This window comes from Monodon monoceros, unplaced genomic scaffold (genome assembly GCF_005190385.1).
Source record: "Monodon monoceros isolate NGI ecotype Baffin Bay Population unplaced genomic scaffold, NGI_Narwhal_1 Super_Scaffold_19, whole genome shotgun sequence".
Lineage (NCBI taxonomy): Eukaryota > Metazoa > Chordata > Mammalia > Artiodactyla > Monodontidae > Monodon > Monodon monoceros.
Genome location: NW_021703775.1, coordinates 30,362,527 through 30,385,756, shown reverse-complemented (window position 1 = coordinate 30,385,756; position 23,230 = coordinate 30,362,527). Strand labels below are relative to the sequence as shown.

The following is a 23,230-nucleotide window of genomic DNA, read 5'->3' as shown; positions in this document are numbered from 1 at the left end:
AATTCGATAAATACCCAATAAGACACGTTGGCCATCAACCCACAGACGGGTTGGTCTGAGTGGTGGCTGCCTGGCTGATGTCAGCGCTTCCTGGCTGGTGTCATGTGCTTACACGTATGTGGTGAAGCAGACTCCTACTGACCCCCCCCTGAAGACCCTGGCCACTGTCAGGCCCTCTGGCCACCATCTGAGCGCCAGCCTCCTGTCTCACCCTTTTTTATGAAGCTCTGGCTTCTAGGCTGCACCATCTGGAAACCACCATACATAGTATATACTGAATTTTCATTTGGTATATGTGGAGGGAGGGCAAGTTAAGTGAAACCTTTGTTAAAGATTTAATAAAAGCAAAAGACAGTGACTACAAGAAAGGGAAAGGGGAATAATAATAGTATTCACCATCTATTGAGCACCCGCTCTGTTCCAGATGTTTTGCAAACATTATTGCTCATCGTAACTCAGTGCCTGCAAGGTTAGTGTTATTGCTCCCATTTAACAGATGAAGTGGAGCTCAAGGAGGCTCAGGGACTTGTCGGATCGTCACAGTCAAAAAAAGTCAGGTCTGGGGTTCACATTTGACAACTACACAGTGCTTCCACGCAGCAAGGGGGGAAGCTGGTTGCACTGTGAAGACAAAACCCCAGCTGCTCTGCATCAAGCCTCTGTACACCCAGGGTACTTAGCAAATACACTGCCCACAGCACTCTTGTCAACATCTGTCTGTGTTCCTAAGTAGCCTGCTCTCCTCTGGCTCCCTTCCTTAATCCCGCCCTGAGAGAAGAGATGCATTCCAGATCGCTGTCCCCAGCTCCTCACCCCTCCCTCCAGTCTCCAGGCATTTCCTGTTTGAAAATCATCACTGCCTCTGGGATGATGGGAAATCAGCACTGGGCAGTAATGACCCTCCTCAGAGACTGTTTTTAAGGAATTTGGAGCCAGTGTTGAGTGGGTGAGCAAAATCGTGGCTTCATGCTTTCCAAAGACCTTCAGCAGGTTTCCCACGATGGCCAGGAAGTGGAGGCAGATGAAATGAGAGTTTGAAATGATAGCCTCGGGGCTTCCCTGGCGGTCCAGGGGTTAAGACTCTGCACTTCTAGTGCAGGGGTTGCGAGTTCGATCCCTGGCCGGGGAACTGAGACCCTACATGATGCACGGTGCAGCCAAAAAATAAAATTAATAAATAAATTGAAATGATAGCCTCTGCCTCTTAATTAATTGAGTCCTATCCTTTTAGGTGACTGGAGGCTCAGTCCCCTGGCTGATGTTAGTAGAACCTCAAGTCAGTAGCCTGTCTCAACATACAGAGATGACATTACAGACAGTGATAGCATGGGTGACAGCAGTGGGGATCAGAGCCCAAATGAGGTCCCAGAATAATCATCAAATCAAAGGTGATATGTACTTAGTAGGGGGCAGAAGTGAGGAAGAGCTGCCTAGAGAGCTCTCCCACTACATTAAGGAACTGGTCCCATGGACAGTGCTCGAGCATCCATCCATAAAGTGGTCCAGGCCAGCCCTGACGCTAAGACATCAAAAGATATTTAATGACTTTTGTATTTACCAGAATTTTCTAAGGAAAAGGACTGCAGGTAGGGGACCCAACATTCTGATAATAAGCTTGGGGTATGAGAGGAGGGAGACATGGTGCAGTCAGAGTGGATAATGGCCAAATTGCCTTGTAAAAGACTCTAAATCAAATTAACTGCAAGGGTTCAAGAGCTTTCCTTTTATGAATGGGGTGTGCAAGTTGGAGACAAAAGTGAGGACAGGCTACTTACCGCCACCCTTCTTTTCTCCTTCCTATGCTTCTCCATATGTCACCCATCCTCTCATTGGCTAGAAGGCGCTCACAATTGCTTGCCTTCCCAGAGTGACCACATGTCTCTCTTTAACCCTGATGATGGGGTATTTGCAGAGTCCAGTCTTAGAATATTGTTATGTAAATCTTTGTGCCTCTTAAATTTCAGGGCCCTGAAAGGAATCCCCGGTTACCCCTTCTTTGCTGCCCTTAGTTGGGAATCCATCAGCCTGACCGTCACATCCTCCCTCCATGGGTACCACCTGGGGCCAGTGACAGTTAATGGGATTGCCAACAGTTTGAGTGTGGTCCATACCTGACTTATCTCTGTAGCACTATCTTAACTTCTGTTCTGGACCATTCTTTGTTAAATGTGCAGCTGTTTGGGCGGGTGGGTGAATGATTTGATGCAGTAATGACTAGATGAATAAATGAGTGAATAAATTTGCAGGATAGCTCCCTGGAGTAAAAGATGAAACTTTTACCCGTGGAACGTTTTTTTCTCTATACAAAACTACAGCAGAGGGGCTTCCCTGGTGGCACAGTGGTTGAGAGTCCGCCTGCCAATGCAGGGGACACGGGTTCGTGCCCCGGTCCGGGAGGATCCCACATGCCGCGGAGCAGCTGGGCCCGTGAGCCTGTGCTCCGCAACGGGAGAGGCCACAGCAGTGAGAGGCCCGCGTACCGCAAAAAAAAAAAAAAAAACTACAGCAGACACAATTGAGTGTGGAACCCTCTGCCTGGGTCATGCTCTAACTAACTGAGCTATTCTGCCCAGAAGGACACCTGCCTTGCTTGGGCCCATTACTATGGTAATTATAGCCACACCACCAGGTACCTCTTGAGAGCAGGGCTCTTGGAAAGCAGGTGGCTGGAGATTTCTACTGACTTGTTCTTTTTTTTTTCTTTTCAGATTATCAAGGAGCTCCCTCCACCCCCTGCTGAGGAAAGTGAGGTGAGTGACCAGGTGGACAGGATGGTGGAGTGGGGCAGAGAGCTGACTGGGCAGCCCGAGACTCAGGCCTCTGCAAAGCAGAGCTAAGTCAAGCCCAGACTCCCACTGAGTGCAAAGCAGCAAAGAGGGAGGTAGCTCTCTGGCTCTTTCCTAACCAAGGATGAACAGGAACTGAAGTGAACTGGCAGCCCGAGGCAGAATGGTTTTTGGAAGGTTTTCTCCTTGCAAGAAAAATTTGAAATGCCAACATAAGTAGTTTTATACGTACAACTATTTGGAGCCCCAAGGTACTGATTTTTCCTGTAATACATACACTTGATGGATCTCTTCTCCCTGCAGAGGCTTATGCTTTATATGTGTAGATCAGAGTGAATTTGCCACATCGTCCAAATAATCAGCGGTTCTAGAAAAAGATGGTGCTGAAGTTTGCCAGGCAGTAAAGAAAATACAGTGATGGGGGATATGCTAGTATTCCAGCCTTGCGTAGGATATTAGACTCTCATCATTTAAAGGAAGAAAAATGACTTAAATTCCACCGTAAGTTGTCCAACAAGCAGGTCTGGTGCATGTGTGGCCTGGAGGCGTTAAAGGCTAATGGTGAGAAGGAGAATCCCTGGGCAGCAGTGCCTGCCCAGTGCTTTTCCTGATCCTCCGATTACTCCTGGGTTAGCTGGCCTCCCTCAATGCAACACTAACCAATTTAGAAGCCAGAGTACAGGTCTGCAAACTTAGTGGGATCAGAAGATATATTGGTGAGGTTTCAAGTTCATTGTCCTTAATCCATAAGGTCTGTTGTTGCAAAGCGAGCAACACCCCCTCACCATTCGTCTTCCCAATGCCTTTGTCAAGTTTCCTACATACAGAAAAAAAAAAAATAATAAGGATTACATTTAAAATTCCATGTGGCTCTTATATGCTGAATTATAAGCTTGTAAACTAAGAGATTTAATAGCTGCAATCAATTAAAGCGCATCTTGTTGGAATGCTAACTTTCTGCCCAGAAATCAGAGGAGGAAATTACATTTCTGTGCACAGAGGAGGGAGGAAAAAAAACTCTCCTGACATCCACAAAAGCCTTTTCTTAATCCTTCAAGAGAAAGCACCGTGGCTAGTTCCCCGGGTTCCAGCTTGGCTGTGGTTCTGTTGTGTGCAGCTGTGTCTTATACTCCCAGAGAAAAATAGGGCAAGAAGCTCTCGCTGAGGTTGCTCTGTTTGCCCTGAGGTGAAGAATGTTCCCTTCACTCATTATGTTCAATTAGCGGAGTTATTGCCCTTTTCTGTTGCTGGCTCTGCATTTGCCTTTGGAAGGTGATGTGGCAGCCACCATGGCCAAAATACGCCAGGAGACTCAGGTCCAAGACTGTGGGGCGTGGTTGACCCCAGGCCCCAGCATCTAGCCTAGGACTCCACACACAAAACAAGCTCAATAAGTATTTGTAGAATGAAGTCTGATAGCCAACGATACAATTTTGGAGGAAAAAAAAAAAAAAGCCCAAGCCAGTAAACCACCAAGAAAGAATAGCTAAAAGCAAGAGAAAAGAGGTAGTTGAACTTTTCCAGTTTCATCCACTATTCTTATGGAAGTCATACTTTCACCTCAAGAAGGCAGACCTGATTTCTGAAACAGAAGGACAACCTGGGGACACTTGAGACCTACAAGGTTCTGTTAGACCTATAGGAGTTTCCGGGCTGGCCGGGGCGGGCTGCAGGCTGTGCTGATTACCTGGGCATGCGTGCTGGCCCTGATTGTTCCTTGGCCCTGTGAATTAAGCAGGCTTAATCTCCTTCCTAATGTGTTTTGGCAGAAAAAAATAAAGAAATCCCACAGAAACGATGACATAACTCAGCCCATAAAAGTATTTTATACAAGGCCCTAAAAATCATAGCCTGAATCTAGACAAACTTCTCCACTGCAGCTCCCTGTGTTCAAATCCCACCAGCCTTTCTAGCACAGCTCCTAGGCTGTAATTCCTTCCACCAGAGCTAATTTCTACCTTCTCCACATTCCCAGGGTATTTATTTATTAAACTTTTCCTTCTGCATCAAAGTTTAAGAGCATTAGCTATACTTGAAGGTCAGGATCTATATCTAATTAATCTTTGACGTATTCCCCAGAGAGCTTAATACAGTATCTAACATTCAATAATTAGCCAAATGAGGTTAAAAATCTCTGCCATGTATATGAACAAGCATCAATTATCCAGACTTTCATCAGCTCTGTAAGCATCATATCCTAAGGGAGGTCAATCTACTAAAAAATGAATAAACTTAGACAACGGACACAACTTTATAATGAGCTCTCAGTGGTCCTCTTTATTAGGGAATATCAAAATGCATAATATAAAAAGGCATGACTTTTTGAGATTTGGTGCAACCGACAGTAATGTTTCTGTATATAAAGACAGGACAAAGAAAAATTACTTGAAATTTCAAGCTCTCCACAAAAACAAGGAAGCTCAGTTTTCACAACCAAGAAGGGCATTTCCTGGGTTAAGGGTCTTCTCTAATTGGCAATAGAGTGAGGACTCCTCGCTGTCTCTAGTTATTCCAAACAATTGGCAGTTTATGGGAGAATCAATAACGCAGTACTTCATCTGCTGACTTAGTTCTAAATGTCCTCACCTTCCATGAATTTTCTGACCATTTGAGAGGGAGAGGGATGTGTACTGAAGGAAGTGGCACTGGGTGGGCATCCAATTAACAATAGGTACCTAGCTTTGAAGGATGAATTTATTTCTAGGTTTATTATCATGCTCACTGACCTAACAATTTCTCTGTGACAAGAATTTTTTAGATGGGAAAACTGAGCTATAGAAAAATTAAACAACTTGTCTAGGAGCAGACAAATTGCACTTCTTAATAGTATCAGGCCTGTTACCTCTCACAGCTGTGTCTACACAGACAGCCAGACTAACTGCCCACTCTGGAGAGGTGAAGGACCAAGCTTCTGCCAGGCATCCTTTTTCCAGTGGACATCTGACACACACTGATACATACATGCACACTTGCACACACACACACATGTCTGCTCCAATCAGAGGTCCTGGAACAAACCCAGCATTCAGTCTTCTATATTCAGTAGTTTAAAATGGAACATTGGGGCTTCCCTGGTGGTGCAGTGGTTGAGAGTCCGCCTGCAGATGCAGGGAACGTGGGTTCGTGCCCCAGTCTGGGAAGATCCCACATGCTGCGGAGCGGCTGGACCCGTGAGCCATGGCCGCTGAGCCTGCGCGTCCGGAGCCTGTGCTCCACAACGGGAGAGGCCACAGCAGTGAGAGGCCCACATACCGCAAAAATAAATAAATAAATAATAAATTAAAAAATGAAATAGATAAAATGTAAAACACCAGGTACACATAGTAAGGATAAGTATTTAAAAAATAAAATTAAAAAAATAAAATAGAACATTGCTTTAAAAAATATACAAACAATTCTTTATTGAAGAACACAAGACAGTCACTGTGTTAATCACTGTGTGTGTGTGAACAGATATGATGGTACCAAAACATATAGTTAAGTCAGTTGGAATTTTCTGGTATTTACAAACAAAAGTGTTGATGAATTTTTCGGACTCGCCAATTCACTCCTAGGAATTCATCTCCAAGGCTGACTGACATTGAAGTTGACCTCTCTGGCTTATCCCCAAAGACTTCAGATGAGACAGTACAGCCAGATCTACTTGAGGTCTGCCCTCCCCTCCAGAGCCTCTTGGGCCTGGGAGTTTCTGTAGCCTTAATCCTTTGTTTCATGTCGTCACCCTCACAAAACTTACCCCTCTGTAAATGTAAACGATCTTGTTGACAGCTGCATTCTCTCTGTTTTTCTCAAAATAGAACACTGTGCAGTGGGGCACAATTACAGTTGCTTGAGCAAGTGAAGGAGGGAATGGACAAATACATTGTTTGGGGCTACATAGGGTTTATCCTAAGGGTTTAAGATGTGTTACAGTTCAGTGACCTTTTTAATGAATTCAAAGTCTGATTTAAAACTGCTTCCTTGGGCTCCATTCCGTTTCAGTTATGTTCTCCTTTCCATAGATAGTTCCCACTGGTACCCATAGTGAATTGGAGATTGAGAGCCTATTTGGGTCAAACTAGCCATCTGCCTCTTCTGCCAAATGGATGTCAGAGAAGCAGGAATGTTAAAGAACTTGTAGACTGAGTCTCAGAGGGCCACCATATCACAGCTCCAGGGGGCGCTATTCACATCATGGCCTATAAGGAGGAGTGAGGCAACCCCAGGATCAGTGATCTCACCCCTTCTCCTTGCTGGTCTGCTTAATAACTAACTAATTGTTAAATACCTGTTGAGTGAGTGAAAGTCAGGTCAATACAAGGAACCATGGCACACACAAGAAGGGAGCATTGAATTCTCTGGGGAATCAGGGAGTTCTTCACAGAATAGGTTAAATTCGAGCAATATCTTAAAAGACAGGTAGAAGAAGTGGGAGAAGTTTGTCCCGAGCATATGGAGCTGTGAATGTTGAAGCATGGGGCTATACAAGAGCCTGGCATGATTAGAAAGATGGAAAGTTTCAGTGTGTGACGACAGCAGAGGACTAATCCAGTTATGGGCCAACCAAACGTGTGCATCAGACTTCATATTTTATAGCTTTTTTCCTCCTAGAGCAGGTCTGCCTGAGGACAAGCAGGTCAGAATGGGCCTCACTGTCTGAATCACGTGCTGCCACTTGCGTTACCCAAACATCAGACAACTGGATGTCCGGGGCCACCACACCCTTTAAAATTTAAACACAACTTCCCCTGATGGGAAACCAGCATCCCTCCCTAATCTCTGAGGTTTCTCCAGGCACCACTGACTCCATTTCTGGCTTCTTCTGTGTTATCTCCTCTCAGAAGGAGATAGATACCATCTGACAAACCAGATCCCTCCATCCCCCAAAGGCACCACGGGCACAAAGCCATCTGCATACGGAGTGTTACTGAAGGTTTAAAAGTATGAGTGGGTTACAACACAGTGCAGCCAATTAACGACTTCCGACAGACTGTTAAAAAGCCCCTTCATTCCACTCCTGGAAGGTTCTCCTGGCCGTCTCGGGGGGGGGGGGGGGGGGGGGTGGGGGCAGGGCAGGGGCTGGCAATTCTCTGGAGCTCAGTTCCACTCTTCTGCTGACCGCCCACAAACCCCTGATTCCTACAGCTTTGCTAACACAAAGCAATTCAGCTCATCCAGTCTGTCCTCCATTTATCATACTGGTGGTTTTTCCCCTCCCTGCAACATCCTTAAAGGACAGTTTGAGGGGGACTTCCCCCAAAGCCCTTATACTTGATTAGAGGTAGAAATTCACCTCAGGTGCTGCCAATTCCGTTAGTGGAATTGCTGGGGACTATGATTTTACTCCATCAAATTTTGGCCAAATGAAAAAAACACATCAAAGATTCCCTTCTCTTCTGAAGATTGCAAAACCCTCCCGTCTCTAGAATGTGTAAACAGAGCCATGGTAACTGCAGGGAAATTCTGACTCTCCTTTGGTCAAACTCTGGGCCTCTGTGTTGTCTTTTGCTGTTGTTGTTTGAGTTTGGCAGGCAAGCTCGGGTCAGGGGATTTAAGGCAGGCTTGGTGTATCAGGAACGCGTGGAGCGGTCTGCAGTCTCGGCATTTCCCGTGTGGGACGTGGGCCCTGCACATGCGCAGAAGGCCGGCCCAGCCTGGGTACCCAGGCACCGCGGAGAAGTAGAGCCCCCGGGGCGGGAAGAGATGAGCGGGAGGGCGCTCCGTGTGCAAATATAGGGGGAATCCCGGATGAGGCATCAGCAAGCCAGATCGGAACTTCTCTTCGTTTTTCTGGATCTGACTATCCTCTTCTGTGCAATGAAAAGGCTCAATTAGATGGTCTGTAATGTTTGTGCTCCTGTCATTTAAGAAATTTGGAGACTCATAAGACCTTATAGCCCATCCAGGACGGTAGATGGTGAGTTTTTCTCCCCACAACAGGAATAATCACGGTGCCAAGATGAGGAACAGTCTTGCTGATTATCCTTCCCTTTTCCATCCATAAACTTACAAGCTCCTTCATTTTGAAAAATATAATCAGGGCTAACTTCCTGTCTCTGAGCTAAGTTGCAGACACTGAGTTTACTGCTTTATTTGAATCATCTCATTTAGTTTATTTGTAAATTCAGCAGATAATTCTTGGGCATCTACCACATACTAGATGCTGTTCTAAAAGCTGAGAATAGTAAATACGACAAATAACCAGAAGTTTCCTTGGAACTTACATCCCGGTGTGCAGAGACAGACAATAAATAAATAGCAAGCCATGGTAAGAGATAAAAATAAAACAGATTGATGGGACGAAGAGAGTGGGACTACTTGAGAAGGATGTCCAGGGAAGGCCTCTCTGTGGAGTGATAAGAAGGATGCAACCATGACAAGACCAGGGGAAAAGCCATTCCTGGACAAGGGAATGTGCACAGTCCCTGAGACAGGAATGCACGCAGAATATTTGAGGGCCAGAGAGAAGGGGAGCGTGGTAAGGAAGAAGGCTGGAGAGGTGAGCAAAGGCCAGAGCTCGCAGGGCAGAGTCGGGGTTTGGAATTTATTCTGCTGCTTTGTGGAGCATGGATCGTAGGTAAGAGGGCAGCAGGAAGGTCAGTTAGGAGACTACCTCAGTATCTAGGAGAAAGCTTATGGGGCCTTGAGACCAAGGTGGTGGAGGTGGTGATGGAGGTACAGTTGGAGAAGTCACACATTTGGAATCTTTTAGAAGTAGGGTCAACAGAGCTCGCTGGGAAATTGAGATGGGGTGGGAGAGGGGCAGTGGGGGAGAGAGAATTCAAGAGTGGCTCCTAGGCAGGGGGGAAGACTGTGGGAGGAGCAGGTCTGAGGTGGGGAAATCAGGACTTCTTTTTGACTCGGTATTGCTTTGTTTTGTTTTAACCTCTTTAGTGGAGTATAATTGCTTTACAATGGTGTGTTAGTTTCTGCTGTATAACAAAGTGAATCAACTGTACGTATACATATATCCCCATATCTCCTCCCTCTTGCGTCTCCCTCCCATCCTCCCTATCCCACCCCTCCAGGTGGTCACAAAGCACCGAGCTGATCTCCCTGTGCTATGCGGCTGCTTCCCACTAGCTATCTATTTTACGTTTGGTAGTGTATATATGTCCATGCCACTCTCTCACTTCGTCCCAGCTTACCCTTCCCCCTCCCCATATCCTCAAGTCCATTCTCTAGTAGGTCTGTGTCTTTATCCCTATCTTACCCCTAGATTCTTCATGACATTCTTTTTTCTTAAATTCCATATATATATGTTAGCATACGGTATTTGTCTTTCTCTTTCTGACTTACTTCACTCTGTATGACAGACTCTAGATCTATCCACCTCATTACAAATAGCTCAATTTCGTTTCTTTTTATGGCTGAGTAATATTCCATTGTATATATGTGCCACAACCTAAGTGTCCATCATCGGATGAATGGATAAAGAAGATGTGGCACATATATACAATGTTTCACATTTAGTAGTGTGTATATATCAATGCTACTCTCTCACTTTGTCCCAGCTTCCCCTCCCCCCTCCCAGTGTCCTGAAGTCCACTGTCTACGTCTGGGATTCGGTATTGTTGAGATGTTGATTAGTCCCCCAGGTGGAGATGTCCCTGTCAACGGAGTTCAGAGGAGTCAGGGATGAAGATGTAAATTGACAGGTCATTAACATGTAGATGGGATTAGATGAGATACCCTATAAAGGAGTAGAGATGCAGAAGAGAGCAGGTCCCAAGAATACACCACAGTCTAACCACGTCGTGCTGCTCTTTATTCCCACTTTACAGGTAAAAAAATAAGCTTAGGTAGGTTAAGTGATTTCCCAAGGCCCCAGGAAGCGGTAGCACTGGGATTTAACCCAGGCAGTCTACCCCTATCCACTTTGCAACAGTGGACACATACATACAGCAATGGTGCTTTGCTTCCTTCATGTGTCAAAATCTCTCTGCAGGAAGAAGATGACGATGGTCTGCCTAAGAAAAAGTGGCCTACGGTAGATGCCTCTTATTATGGTGGGCGAGGCGTTGGAGGCATTAAAAGGATGGAGGTAAGAGGACAGCTTCATGTACTCATCTCTGTGTGCTGACTACTCAGGGATGGAAAACCAAAGCAAATTGGTGAAAACTCACACCTGAGGTCTAATGAGGATGTGAACTGTGAGGCATCAGACGGAGAGATGGCGGGTACAGCCTTTTACCTGTGCACTCCTGTATCTTGCCCACTGTGAGTCAGAGCGATTCGCGCATTGGCTCAACCCCACCCACAGTGGTTTCTTCTCTCACTGGAATAAAATCCAAAGTTCTCGCCTGGGCCCACAATGCCTTTGCACGTACTGTCCCCACAGCCTGGACAGTTCCTCCCCCAAATATCCATGCCCCTCGCTGCCTTTCTCTGCGCCTTTAGCCCTCCCCCTTTCCCTTTTTCCATACCACCGCTCTTCCCTGACCCTCAAAACCCAAAGGAAATGAGGACTGGGTAGCACATCATACAGTTATTTGTGATTCTCGTTCTCCAGAGCCATCAGATTTTGTCATTTTGGGTTTTTTTGTATGTTATTTATTTTAGGTTCGTTGGGGAGAAAAGGGCTCCACAGAAGAAGGTGCTAAGTTGGAGAAGGCAAAGAATGCAAGAGTCAAGATGCCAGAGCAGGAGTACGAATTCCCGGAACCCCGAAATCTCAACAACAACATGCGCAGGCCCTCGTCCCCCCGGAAGTGGTATTCTCCGATCAAGGTGTGCCTCTTTCTACTCAAAAACCCATCCTCACTCCTCCTAAAACACTTACATAGTAAGAATCAGAATCTTTTGGTATGATAAAATATCAAACCAAAATCCAGCTTATCACAAAGAAACAAATTTCTAAAATCATGGACTTGAAAGTATAAGTGTGTACTTTCTCAACTTCCACAATATCAAGGTGAGAGCTGGGCTTTTTTAATGGAAGTAGAGTTGATTTACAATGTTTTATTAGTTTCAGGTGTACAGCACAGTGATTCAGTTTCATGTATATATATACTCTTTTTCAGATTCTTTTCCATTACAGGTTGTTACAAAATATTGAGTGTAGTTCCCTGTGCTATACAGTAGGTCCTTGTTGGTTATCTATTTTATATATAGTAGTTTGTATCTGTTAATCTAAAACTCCTAATTTATCCCTCCCTGCCTCCTTTCCCTTTTGGTGACCATAAGTTTGTTTTCTATGTCTGTGAGTCTGTTTCTGTTTTATAAATAAGCTCATTTGTATAATTTTTTTAGATTCAACATATAAGTGACAGCATATGGCATTTGTCTTTCTCTGTCTGACTTACTTCACTTAGTATGACAATCTCTAAGTCCATCCATGTTGCTGCAAAGGGTATTATTTCATTCTTTTTTACAGCTGAGTAATATTCCATTGTATATATATACCACATCTTCTTTATCCATTCATCTGTTGATGGACGTTTAGGTTGCTTCCATGTCTTGGCTATTGTAAATAGTGCTGCTATGAACACTGGGGTGCATGTTATGTTTTTGTCTTTTCTGTATACACACCCAGGAATTGGGAGCTGGGCTTTTTTAAATCACCATGGCAAAGTGGTGGAATGAGAGTGGGCTAGGAGAAAGTGACTTGGGCAGTAACCCCAGAGGATCATTATAAATTACAGTAACATCTGGTAACTTCACTGGTAGGAATTTCCATAGTCTAACAACAATGGCAGGATTCTCCTTAATGCCTAATCTCTGTTCCTCTTGCCATAACATAAGCCCATCTCCCTTTATTCAAGCCAGGCGCTGGTGTATCAGGACACGCTAGTGGACTGTGTTGGCCATAGATCTGATACTCACTCTTCCTGGTTGTGAGCAAAATGCCTTATTTCTCCAGCATCTCTCTTCCCCGCCCGCCCCCCCGCCCCTCACAGCTCCAGAGCTCAACTAAAACCCTCTATGACTTATTGGAAAATTTAACTCATAGGAGGCAGTTAATACTTCCTAAAGTCCTCTTTTCTCTTCCTCTTGGGTGCAGGTATCTTTGAATTCATGTGATTCATCCAACACCCTTGCTCTGTGGTCTTGCCCATAAGCATCTACACTAAGCCAGTTATCAGAGAGCACTAGGAAATCGTAGCTAAAAAGACTGACATAATCTGTCCCCATTCCCTCGTTTCCTGCCATGGAAAACTGAGATGGTAGAGTGCTTGCTCTGCCCAGGTCTGGAACCCAAGGCTCCATCTCAGGTCTACGGCCTCTAGTTCTGTGCTGCAGACAGAACTATGCCAAATCCAAGGACTCAGCAAAAGATTCAATATAAGAACCAGCTGTCACTCATCACCACCCCATACACACACACACACAGACACACACACACACACACAGCTTTACCCTTCTTCCAGTGACAACAGAAATAACACTTATCATTCGCTATTTGCTAATTTTAGAGCAGACTTTCTGCCATGAAATCAAAAGAAATAACCACTTTAAACAGTGGAGGGAAACTTTCTCAGTAGTTGTCTCTGCTCCGCAGACCTACCTCACGCTCAGACTAATCGCGGTGCATTTCCATTTCGGTTTGACGTGTTTAACGTGGTGAGGTTCTTTAGATAAGCCACCCCTTCCCCCAGGGCAATGGGTTGAACTCTGGAAAAATGTAGGCAAAATGTGGCTTGCTTGACTAACAGCTGTTTGCTTCTAATTATTTTCTAATGTGGAACATGCAGTGGCGTGCATACATGTGCAGACAGGAAGGAGCCAAGTAGAATCTCAGAGACGAAGAAGAAAGGGGATTTTCTATTGTGTTGTTTTCAGGAATCTGTACCTCATGACTAATACAACATATTTGGTAAGAGCCGGGTTTTCATCTCTGTAATCTTGGACGTTGAGAGAACATTCATTCTATTTGAAGAATTCAATTTCTGCTTGAGAGCATGTTATTCATCTGTTAACTAGTGGTTTGACTGAGTTTCACGAAATAAATGAGGATATGGACAACTAGATTTAGAAATCTCAAAACACTCCCAACACACACTTGGAATTAGATCCAGTTCAATTATTTGTTGTGCACCTACACTCTGTGCCAGGTACTGCTGCCTAGTGAGCATATAGAGGGTCTCAAACTTGGCTGAGAATCAGAATCACCTGGAAGAGCTTTAAAAATACAAATTCCCAGGCCTGATGACTCAGACCTAATGATTCAGTCTCACGATAGGTTTTCAAAGGCTCTCTGGCCTTCACAACCTGCCCACTTTTTCTCATCGGGTGAAACTCCATTTTTCCCCAACGCCTCCCTTTTCAAATTTCTCATCCAAACTCCCTAAGTGAGACCCCTCTGTTGCCCTTGCCCCAGTTATCGCTCCCTCCACAGCCCCTGCTCTTCAGCCTTGGTCATTGTGTGTGTGTGTGTGTGTGTGTGTGTTTGTGTGTGCGTGGTGTGTGTTTGTGTTTGTGTTGTGTGTCTGTGTGTGTGTTTGTGTGTGTCTGTGTCTCTGTGTGTGTCTCTGTGTGCGTGTTATGTGTGTGTGTTTGTGTCTGTGTCTGTGTTTTTGTGTTTGTCTCTGTGTCTCTGTGTGCGTTTGTGTGTTTGTGTGTGTGTGTCTGTGTCTCTGTGTCTCTGTGTCTGTGTGTTTGTGTGTGTGTCTCTGTGTCTCTGTGTGTGCGTGTTATGTGTGTGTGTGCGTGTTATGTATGTGTGTTTGTGTTGTGTGTGTGTTTGTGTGTGTTTGTGTCTGTCTCTGTGTGTGTGTGTCTCTGTGTGTGTGTCTGTGTGTCTGTGTTGTGTCTGTGTGTGTGTCTGTGTGTTGTGTGTGTGTGTTTGTGTGTGTGTGTTGTGTGTGTTTGTGTCTGTCTCTGTGCGTGTGTCTGTGTGTGTGTGTCTGTTTGTGTTGTGTCTGTGTGTGTGTCTGTGTGTGTGTGTTATGTGTGTGTCTGTGTGTGTGTGTGTCTGTGTGTGTGTGTGTGTGTGTGTGTGTGCTGGTTCTCAAAGTGTGGTACCTGGACCAGCAGCATCAGCATCCCCCAGGAACTCGTTAGAAATGAACATTCTCAGGCCCCAACCCAGATCTACCAAATAGGCAACTTTGGGGGTTGGGCCCAGCGACCTGGGTTTTAGCAAGCCCAGTTAATCAGTTGTCACCCAAGGTTCCAGCCAGCCTTCCAGAGGAAGCTCCCTGAGGGTGGGAACTGTGGTGCATGGCAAAGTGGCCACAATCATGCCTCAGAGATTTGTCGGGAGTCTCAGCCAGGAGACCTTGTTGGTTTTCACACGGACCTATGGTTCCCACAAACAGAGCTGCTGGATTAATGTTAAGTGGTTGGAAAACTGAGTGTCAAAGAATCACCAGAAAAGCCAGATGGCAAAAACCTGTGATGCTGGTGGGCTTGCTAAGCGTCAGTAGGACTCCCTTGTTAGGACAGGAAGAAGTGTGAATGCTCCTCCTGCTGCTGGGGCAGCTCACACCGAGGCTTACTTAGCAAACTATTGTACCATAGCTCTTTTGTGTAACTGCTCCTGTTTATGAGTCTTCCCTCACCAGATTTGACCCTCCCGGAGGCACCAATTATGCTTAACTCATCTTTGAATCACCCATAAACAGCAGTGTACCTGGCACAGAGTAGGGATTCCACCATCTCTTGTTAAAGAAACACACGGGACATAATTATGAAACAACTCCCAGAGCATTAAGCCAGATAGACTTTCTCCTGTGACCCACACAAATCACTTAGGTACTCTCGATGCAAAGAAGGTGACATTCTTCTTGCCATATCTTTGAGGAAAGGAGAGCAAAAGAGGTCCTCTTATGTGTATCTGGACAGGTGGGCGAGGGAAGGGCGAGAACAAGGAAGTTTGAGAGTAGAAGCACAGAAAGAAATTCAAAAGTCATAATGTACACTGTTTGTCCAGAAAAAGAATGGACTTGCTACCAGAACTTCAGCCTTCACACTGTTTAACCCAATGCATGGTCCACGATGAGCCACATTCTAGCCACAATGTCTATACACATTCACTAGGCCTTGGGCAAAACATTCAGCCTCATGCTGTGCCATAAACTCTGCTTCCCTTTCCTGAACACTCTCACCGGATTTGTCACAGTCCTGGCAGGAGACAGAAGGCACCCTCAAGAGGGTTGAAATCACACAGATCGGGGAAGGGTTAAGAGAGTGGGGACTACTCTTCATTGCATAGCAATGGTGAGGCACCCAGGGACTAGCAACAGAGAGAGCTGTTACATCCCTAGGCCCGAAGAGCAAGGAGGCGAGAGGGTGTCACTGGAACCAGTGAAAGCTGCAGCTCTGGAGAAGAGGCCACCCAGTGGGAGCTGTGGCCACAGAAAGGGTCAGCTATCTAAATCTGCCCTGTTCCGTGTTTTTATATGGCCCACAAGTTAAGAATGGCTTTTTGTATTTTTAAATGATTATATCAGCACCTACATAATAGCGTGGAGTTTGCCTCTTGACCTACAAAGCCTAAGACATTTACCCTTTGGCCCTGTATAGAAAATGTTTGCAGACCCCGGCCCCATAAGAATGCAGCCACCCACTCCTCCATGCATGTTATGCGTGTTGAGTCATTTAATCCTCACAACAACCCTGTGAGATATTATCTCCATTTTACAGATGAAGAAACTGAAGCATAGAGAGGTGTCAGTCACTTGCCCTAGGACACACAAATGGCAGCTCGAATTCAAATCAGGCAATCTGACTTGAGTCTAGGGATTTCCCTGGCAGTCCAGTGGTTAGGACTCCATGCTTCCACTTCAGGGGGCGCAGGTTCGACCCCTGGTCAGAGAACTAAGATCCTGCAAGTGGCAGGGCATGGCCAATAAATAGATAAATAGATAAATAAATAAATAAGAATGCAGCCACCAATGAAGGCAGGGCATAAATAAAGAAATAAATAAATAATTTTTAAAAAGAATGCAGCCACCAACGAAGGCAGGGCTCAGGGAGGGAGCAGAAGGAGCAAGCATCGACCTGCCCCTCATCTTGCCCTCTTACCTCCTTCTTTTTTAAATTGAAGTTTAGCTGATTTACAATGTTGTGTCAGTTTCTGCTGTACAGCAAAGTGATTCTATTATGCATATATATATTCTTTTTCCGATTCTTTTCCCTTATAGGTTATTACAGAATATTGAGGATAGTTCCCTGTGCTGTACAGTCGATCCTTTTTGGTTATCTATTTTATATATAGTAGTGTGTATCTGTTAATCCCAAACTATGAATTTATCCCTGCCCCCCTCCACCTTTCCCCTTTGGTAACCATAAGTTCGTTGTCTATGTCTGTGGGTCTATTTCTGTTTTGTAAATAAGTTCATCTGTATCATTTTTTTTTTAGATTCCACATATAAGCGATATCATATGATATTTGTCTTTTTCTGGCTTACTTCACTCAGTATGACAATCTCTAGGTCCATCCATGTTGCTGCAAATGGCATTATTTCATTCTTTTTCATGGCTGAGGAAGATTCCATGGTATATATGTACCACATCTTTATCCATTCATCTGTCAACTCTCGTCTCCCTCTGATGCCACCTGTTGGCCACACCAAAGGGAAGCTAGATGATGCCATCTGTAGAGGTCAGGCTTCCAAGGCATGGAGCAAGGAAGGCAGAGAAACACAGAGCGTGGATAGCGGCAGGCAGCTCGTGGAGGATAACCTGCCCCACTATAAACAGGGAGAACAACTCCATCCAGCGCAAAACTTTCAGGAGGTACTGGGAAGAGTCCTGGTTCCCCAGTGAAGGTGGTCAGAATCATATACACCTTTAAACTGGTTGCATTTGACTCGGTTTTTCGTGCATTTCAGGAAATAGATTTGAGGAGCAGAGAAGCAGGGAAGCACGTTGCCTAAGAACATCCAGCAGGAACTCACTGAGAGAAAGAGTCCGCAATGGGCTGCTCCCCACCGTCGCCCAGGCTAATTTAAGGCACTGACCACACTGACCACACTTCACCCTTTCCTCATTCCAGGCTCATGATCAAGAAATTTTCCGATATTTGGCCTGACTTTTTCTTTGCTCAGTTTTCACCCCCTGGCTTTACAGCAATCCCATGCTTCTCGTTAAATTGGGACTGACCGTTTCAGGCGAGTTAAGTAATGCCCAGATGTATGACCACCAGAAAGATTAAAACCAGGACTGTTTTCAGGTTTGCTGGAAGGCTTGCGGCCTTCAGAGAAATGAGTTTTCTCCTTTTCCAGTAGCTCCTCCACGTGACTGGCAATGACAGAAATGACAGCTGAAGGACCAAAGCCAGAACCTGGCTGGCACGGCGGACCGGCCTGTGCTGTTGCAGTGCCGGGGAGCGGGTGGTGTTCTGTCCATTTTCTTTAAGGTGAACCTGTCATCCCTGGCCGTAAGCACCTCAGCCTTGTAATCAAGCAGCATTCAGTGGTGAAACGGTTCTGAATGAAGCTATGTGTAGCCTAGTAAGACACACTGAAGCCTTAAATGCTGTCAGATGTGCCGTTGATGTTCAACAGACTTTCTTTGTCCCTCCCCGGCTACTTTTTAGAATGGTTCCAACCATTGTTTAAACAGAGACCAAAAGAAAATAGAGAAAAAAAATTAACCATGTGTGACTGTGTGTGTGTGTGTGTGTGTGTGTGTGTGTGTGTGTAAGGAAAGTTTCCAACTTAGGCATTAATTTATTTCATTTAAAGGGAAGCATGGGTCACAATATTTACCATATATTTTAAGGTGTAAAAAAATGTGTTAGTCTCTAACAGCCCTCTAAGTTGAACTACCCTCAAAATTCTCAACCTCTGACTAACTTCCGAACAGCGGAGGCAGACAAACCAGAAGAGAAGACACAGCTGCTGCCTGGCCCTCCATCACCCCCAAAAAAAAAGAAAGAAAGAAGAAACCCAGCCACAAAGCCCATGCACCAAGATGCTTTGAGTGTTGGGCCTCACAAACCTCCCTGGGCACAGTCTTCTTGTTTAGGAAGAAACAAAAGCGAGCATTGACATAGAACCTCCAGTTTGCCAGCCTTTGTGGTATGAAAAGTATTGATTGTCTGAGGCTGAGGTAGAGTTTGGGAGCCTGGAATTGGTACATTTCTCATGTTATAGTCAAAGTGTGTCAATTTCATATGAAAGAAAGGTATATGTAAATGTCAGCTAATGCAATCTGGTGGCGGGTTCCCATGATGGTAGGAAATCTTTGAGCTTCACAGAAGCATTTCTCTTCAGGAGTGAGGACCAGTGTCTTGACATGCACCTTGAAGAGAGACGCATGCATTCGGGACACTCAGATCTGAGAGAAATAGTGGAGTCAACTCAAAGTCTCCCCCCAGGGGCTTCCCTGGCGGCGCAGTGGTTGGGAATCCGCCTGCCGATGCAGGGGACGCGGGTTCGTGCCCCGGTCCCGGGGGGAACCCACATGCCGCAGAGCAGCTGGGCCCATGGGCCATGGCCGCTGAGCCTGCGCGTCCGGAGCCTGTGTTCCGCAGCGGGAGAGGCCACAGCAGTGAGAGGCCCGCGTACTGCAAAAAAAAAAAAGGCTCCCCCCAGGAGGAGTGGGTAAAGCCCAGGGACTTCTTGGAAGAATCCCCTGAGGCTCTTGTGGCCCTAAAGGGATGTTATTAATAAGCCCAGTAGCTACTGTCTTGAAATGACGGGCTTTTGCCTCCTCTCAGAAAATTAAACATGGGGGCCTTTGCTGTGCACTTCTGTTTGACTTTTGAGAGTTATGTTTATCCTCTTCTTGGTTATAAACACTCTCATTCTAAAGCTTACTTCAGCTCTTCTTGCATTAAAAGCTACCTGGCATAGGAGTAGAAAGAGGTATAGGATGGGTAGATTACCAAGATCATTTTCTGTGCCACACAGAATGGGGACTTCGGGTTCATCTGTGGGACGTTCCGAGCTCAGAACACTGAGGGTACAACCAGAACTATCTGGTCTCCCCTTGGCCAGGACAACTCCTGATAGCAGCTCACCTGCATGAAGGGCTAACCTGGGTGAAGCATGTACCACAAGTCGGGCACAGTCCCAAGGGCCCTTCCTGCACTCACTCCTTCATTTCTCACCACCACCCTCAAAATTAGAAACTGCTACTACTCCTCCTGTTTTACAGATGGCAAAACCAAGGCACAGAGAGGTTAGGTAACTTGCCTAAATTCACACTGCTAATAAGGTGTCTCTTGGTTTATTTTATTAATAGCAAAACATCCATTCCAGCTAGCCATGAAATATGTTATTAATCAAGTCGTAGAAAGGACTGGGAGCCTGGAGGTAAAAGACCAATCAGGAAACTATCCTCAGGGTGAGTGATAGATGATGAGGGCCTAGGCCAAGGCGGTAGCCGTGGAGACAGTGGGACAGGGCTGGACAGGAAGAGGTGACGGGGGGCTGTGACAGAGAGAACATTCGAGAGACATTGTCGAAGTTGGATATGAAGGGGTGGCAGAGGGAGAGGAGGTGAGAATGATTCTCTGGTGTCCGCCTTGTCCATCTGGATGTCAGTGGTGCCGTGGACCAAGGCGGGGTATGCAAAAAGCGGAGCAGCTTGGGGAAAAATTGTTCAGTATGTGATGTTTGGTTTTTTTTATACCTGTGATACGTTTACATTACAACTAAGATTCGGTGGGTATTTGGTTCTGGAGCTCAAGAGAGGACTAAGCTGAAGTAAGAATGTGTGAGCCATGGGCAGACAGGTGGAAGTTTGACCCATGGGACCAGGTGAGAGTAGTCAAAGTGAGCATTCAGGGCCGATGCAGGGGACGTGGGTTCGTGCCCCGGTCTGGGAAGATCCCACACGCCGCGGAGCGGCTGGGCCCGTGAGCCATGGCCGCTGAGCCTGCGCGTCCGGAGCCTGTGCTCCGCAACGGGAGAGGCCGCAACAGTGAGAGGCCCGCGTACCGCAAAAAAAAAAAAAAAAAAAAAAGTGAGCATTCAGCGTGGGGGTGAGACTAGAAGAGGGGGGACAGCAAGGGGACACCACCACATCGTGTGTAAGCAGAGGGGAGGAGCAGAAGAGGCTGAAAAGGATCATGAGAGTTATAGGAAGGAGAAGGCAAAGCCAAGGGATAGTGAGGAAGGGAGAGGCCCAGAGCCTCTGATCGCTCTAAAGAATCAAGTAAAATGAGGCCACAGGTGGCCAAGGCATTTGGTAGCCGGGATGCTGTGGGCAGCCTTAGCGAAGCAGCTTTGGTGGAGTGTTGGGGTCATCAAACACTGTCACAGAAGCCAGAGGGAAAGGGGGGAATGGAGTTGTAGGAGCACCAAATGAAGGACGGGTAGATCCATGCTTGTAAAGTTCAAATTATTGGATTCTTACATCCGCATTACATTCATTTCCATCTTTCTACAGAGACTCCCAGTTTTTCGTTTTAATGACTTTACCCCATCGTTGATAAGACTGAATGAATACTTTCTAGGAGACGAGTATCTTACTTCAATATCTAGCTGTAAGCCTTTTAACAAATCTATAGGGTAGACAGTGTTATCCTCTCTTTTTTTTAAAGATGAGTAAGGCAAGGCTTAAGGACATGAAACAGCTTGTCCGAGGCTGCAGCAGAGCTGGTGAGGGGAAGCCTCAGAATACAAACAGTCTGAATCCAGTCGTTTTGTGCTGAAATATCACTCTATGATCTGCTGCCTCAAAGAAACACAACACTTTCTCCTGGTATTACACATCTAGGTGGTTTCTGCCCCTTTGCCCTGCATGGCGCTTTAGATTTCTGCTGAGTTAATTAATACACTTCCTCAACAGCTACTTTTTCTTTCAGCCCCATCTCATTGCTCCTCATCTGTCAAGGAGTTGAGTGATCAGTGCACAGAGCACTGAGGGTGGGATGATTTACGAAGCCAAATACCCGGAGTTCCCCAAAAAAAAGCGAAAGAAAAAGAAAAAGAGGCATTCTTCCAGGAAATCCACCTGGTTATATCCTGAAATATAAATGTTTATCCCAAAGAACCTTAAAGGAAAACATTTAGCTGATGCTTGAAATGGTTTAATGCAGAAAAAACCATGCTGAACCCAGCAGCGGTCCTTCCAGCATTCTAAAGTCATTTCAAAATATTTTTAGAGGTTTTTGTAAATACTTGGCCAAGAGAGATGAGAAACATTACACTTAGCAAGACAAAGTTGAATCCACAAGAACTCGAGCAACAGAGTTGATAAAGGTTCAAAAGCACATTTTTTGTATCTAAATAAAACCCGCCAGAAGATAATTTCAAAACACCAAGTCTTCGAGGTGGCATTCTTAAATGGATGCTGCCACTACGAATGCTTTGTGGCAAGGAACTTGAAGTTTCTAGACTCTCTCAGCCTTTCAGCATTATCCTTCAAAGACCTCTTCCAGATCAGTGTTTTCAAACATGCCCGACTGAGACCCCAACAGGAAGTACATGTTGGCCCAGTATATGCTTATGCGTGCACAAGTGTGCATTCACTTCACACACTCCTCATACACACACCCATGCATACTTATCCTCACCATTTGCCCTTAACTCAAATATTTTCTTTCCTATTTTATTTTCTTTGTTAAAAATTCTGGTCCTAATACACAAAATTTTTTCATGAGAGCTTGAAGAGTCGCAATGCACAGTTTAGAAACCCTGTTCTAAAGGATCTGCACAGGCAAGAACCTGCAATTGGTATAATAGAAAGTATACGAGCTTTGCACAGGGGACTATATTCAATATCCTGTGACAAACCATAATGGAAAAGAATATTTTAAAAAAAGAATGTGTGTATATATATATATATATATATATGTATAACTGAATCACTTTGCTGTACAGTAGAAATTAACACAACGTTGTAAATCAACTACACTTCAATTTAAAAAATAATCAATGCAATTAAAAAATATATTTTAAGAAAGAAAGTTTATAAGCTTTGGAACTAGACAGACATGGAGTGGGGTCCAATCACACCTCTCCAGTTTACACACTGTGTGCCTTTGGGCAAGTTAGTTGATCTCTCTGATTCCCTCTCCATAACCCTTTGGAATTGCTGGGAGAATGAAAGGAGCAGACACATAGAAAAGCACCTAGCCAAGCACTTAGTAGCACTGAATGCATTCATTCGTCCAACAAATATTCACTGAGCACCAGAAGCTGTCCTAAGGGCTGGGCATACAGCAGTTAACGAAACCAGTGGCACCTCTGCTTTCGTGGAGTTCACATTCCAGATGGCAGAGACAGACACTAAGCAAATAGACTATGTCAGGGAGTGATAAGGGCTGTATTGGTTTCATACTGTTGCTATAACAAATTACCACTAACTTAGTGGCTTAAAACCACACAAATGTATTATCTTATAGTTCTGGAGGTCAGAAGCCCAAAATGGGTCACACTGGGCTAAAACCAAGTGAAGCCAGGGCTTCATTCCTGCTGGAGGCCCTAGGAGAGACTCCATCTCCATGTCTTACCCAGATTCCAGAAGCTGCCCACACTCATTGGCTTATGGCCCCCTCTCCTCCCCAAAGCCAACAGCGGTGGGTTGAATCCTTCTCACATGGGATCACATTCACTCTGTTTCTG

At 45.4% G+C, this 23,230-nt stretch overlaps 1 protein-coding gene across 1 annotated transcript in view; it reads left to right on the top strand.

Annotated features, from left to right (window-relative positions):
• Nucleotides 1-23,230, top strand: part of ANTXR1 (ANTXR cell adhesion molecule 1) — a 238,597-nt gene that overhangs the window by 158,849 nt on the left and 56,518 nt on the right. Inside the window, 3 exon segments of the mRNA XM_029231442.1 lie at nucleotides 2,709-2,750; nucleotides 10,714-10,809; nucleotides 11,328-11,495. Coding sequence (XP_029087275.1) covers nucleotides 2,709-2,750; nucleotides 10,714-10,809; nucleotides 11,328-11,495 — 306 coding nt within the window.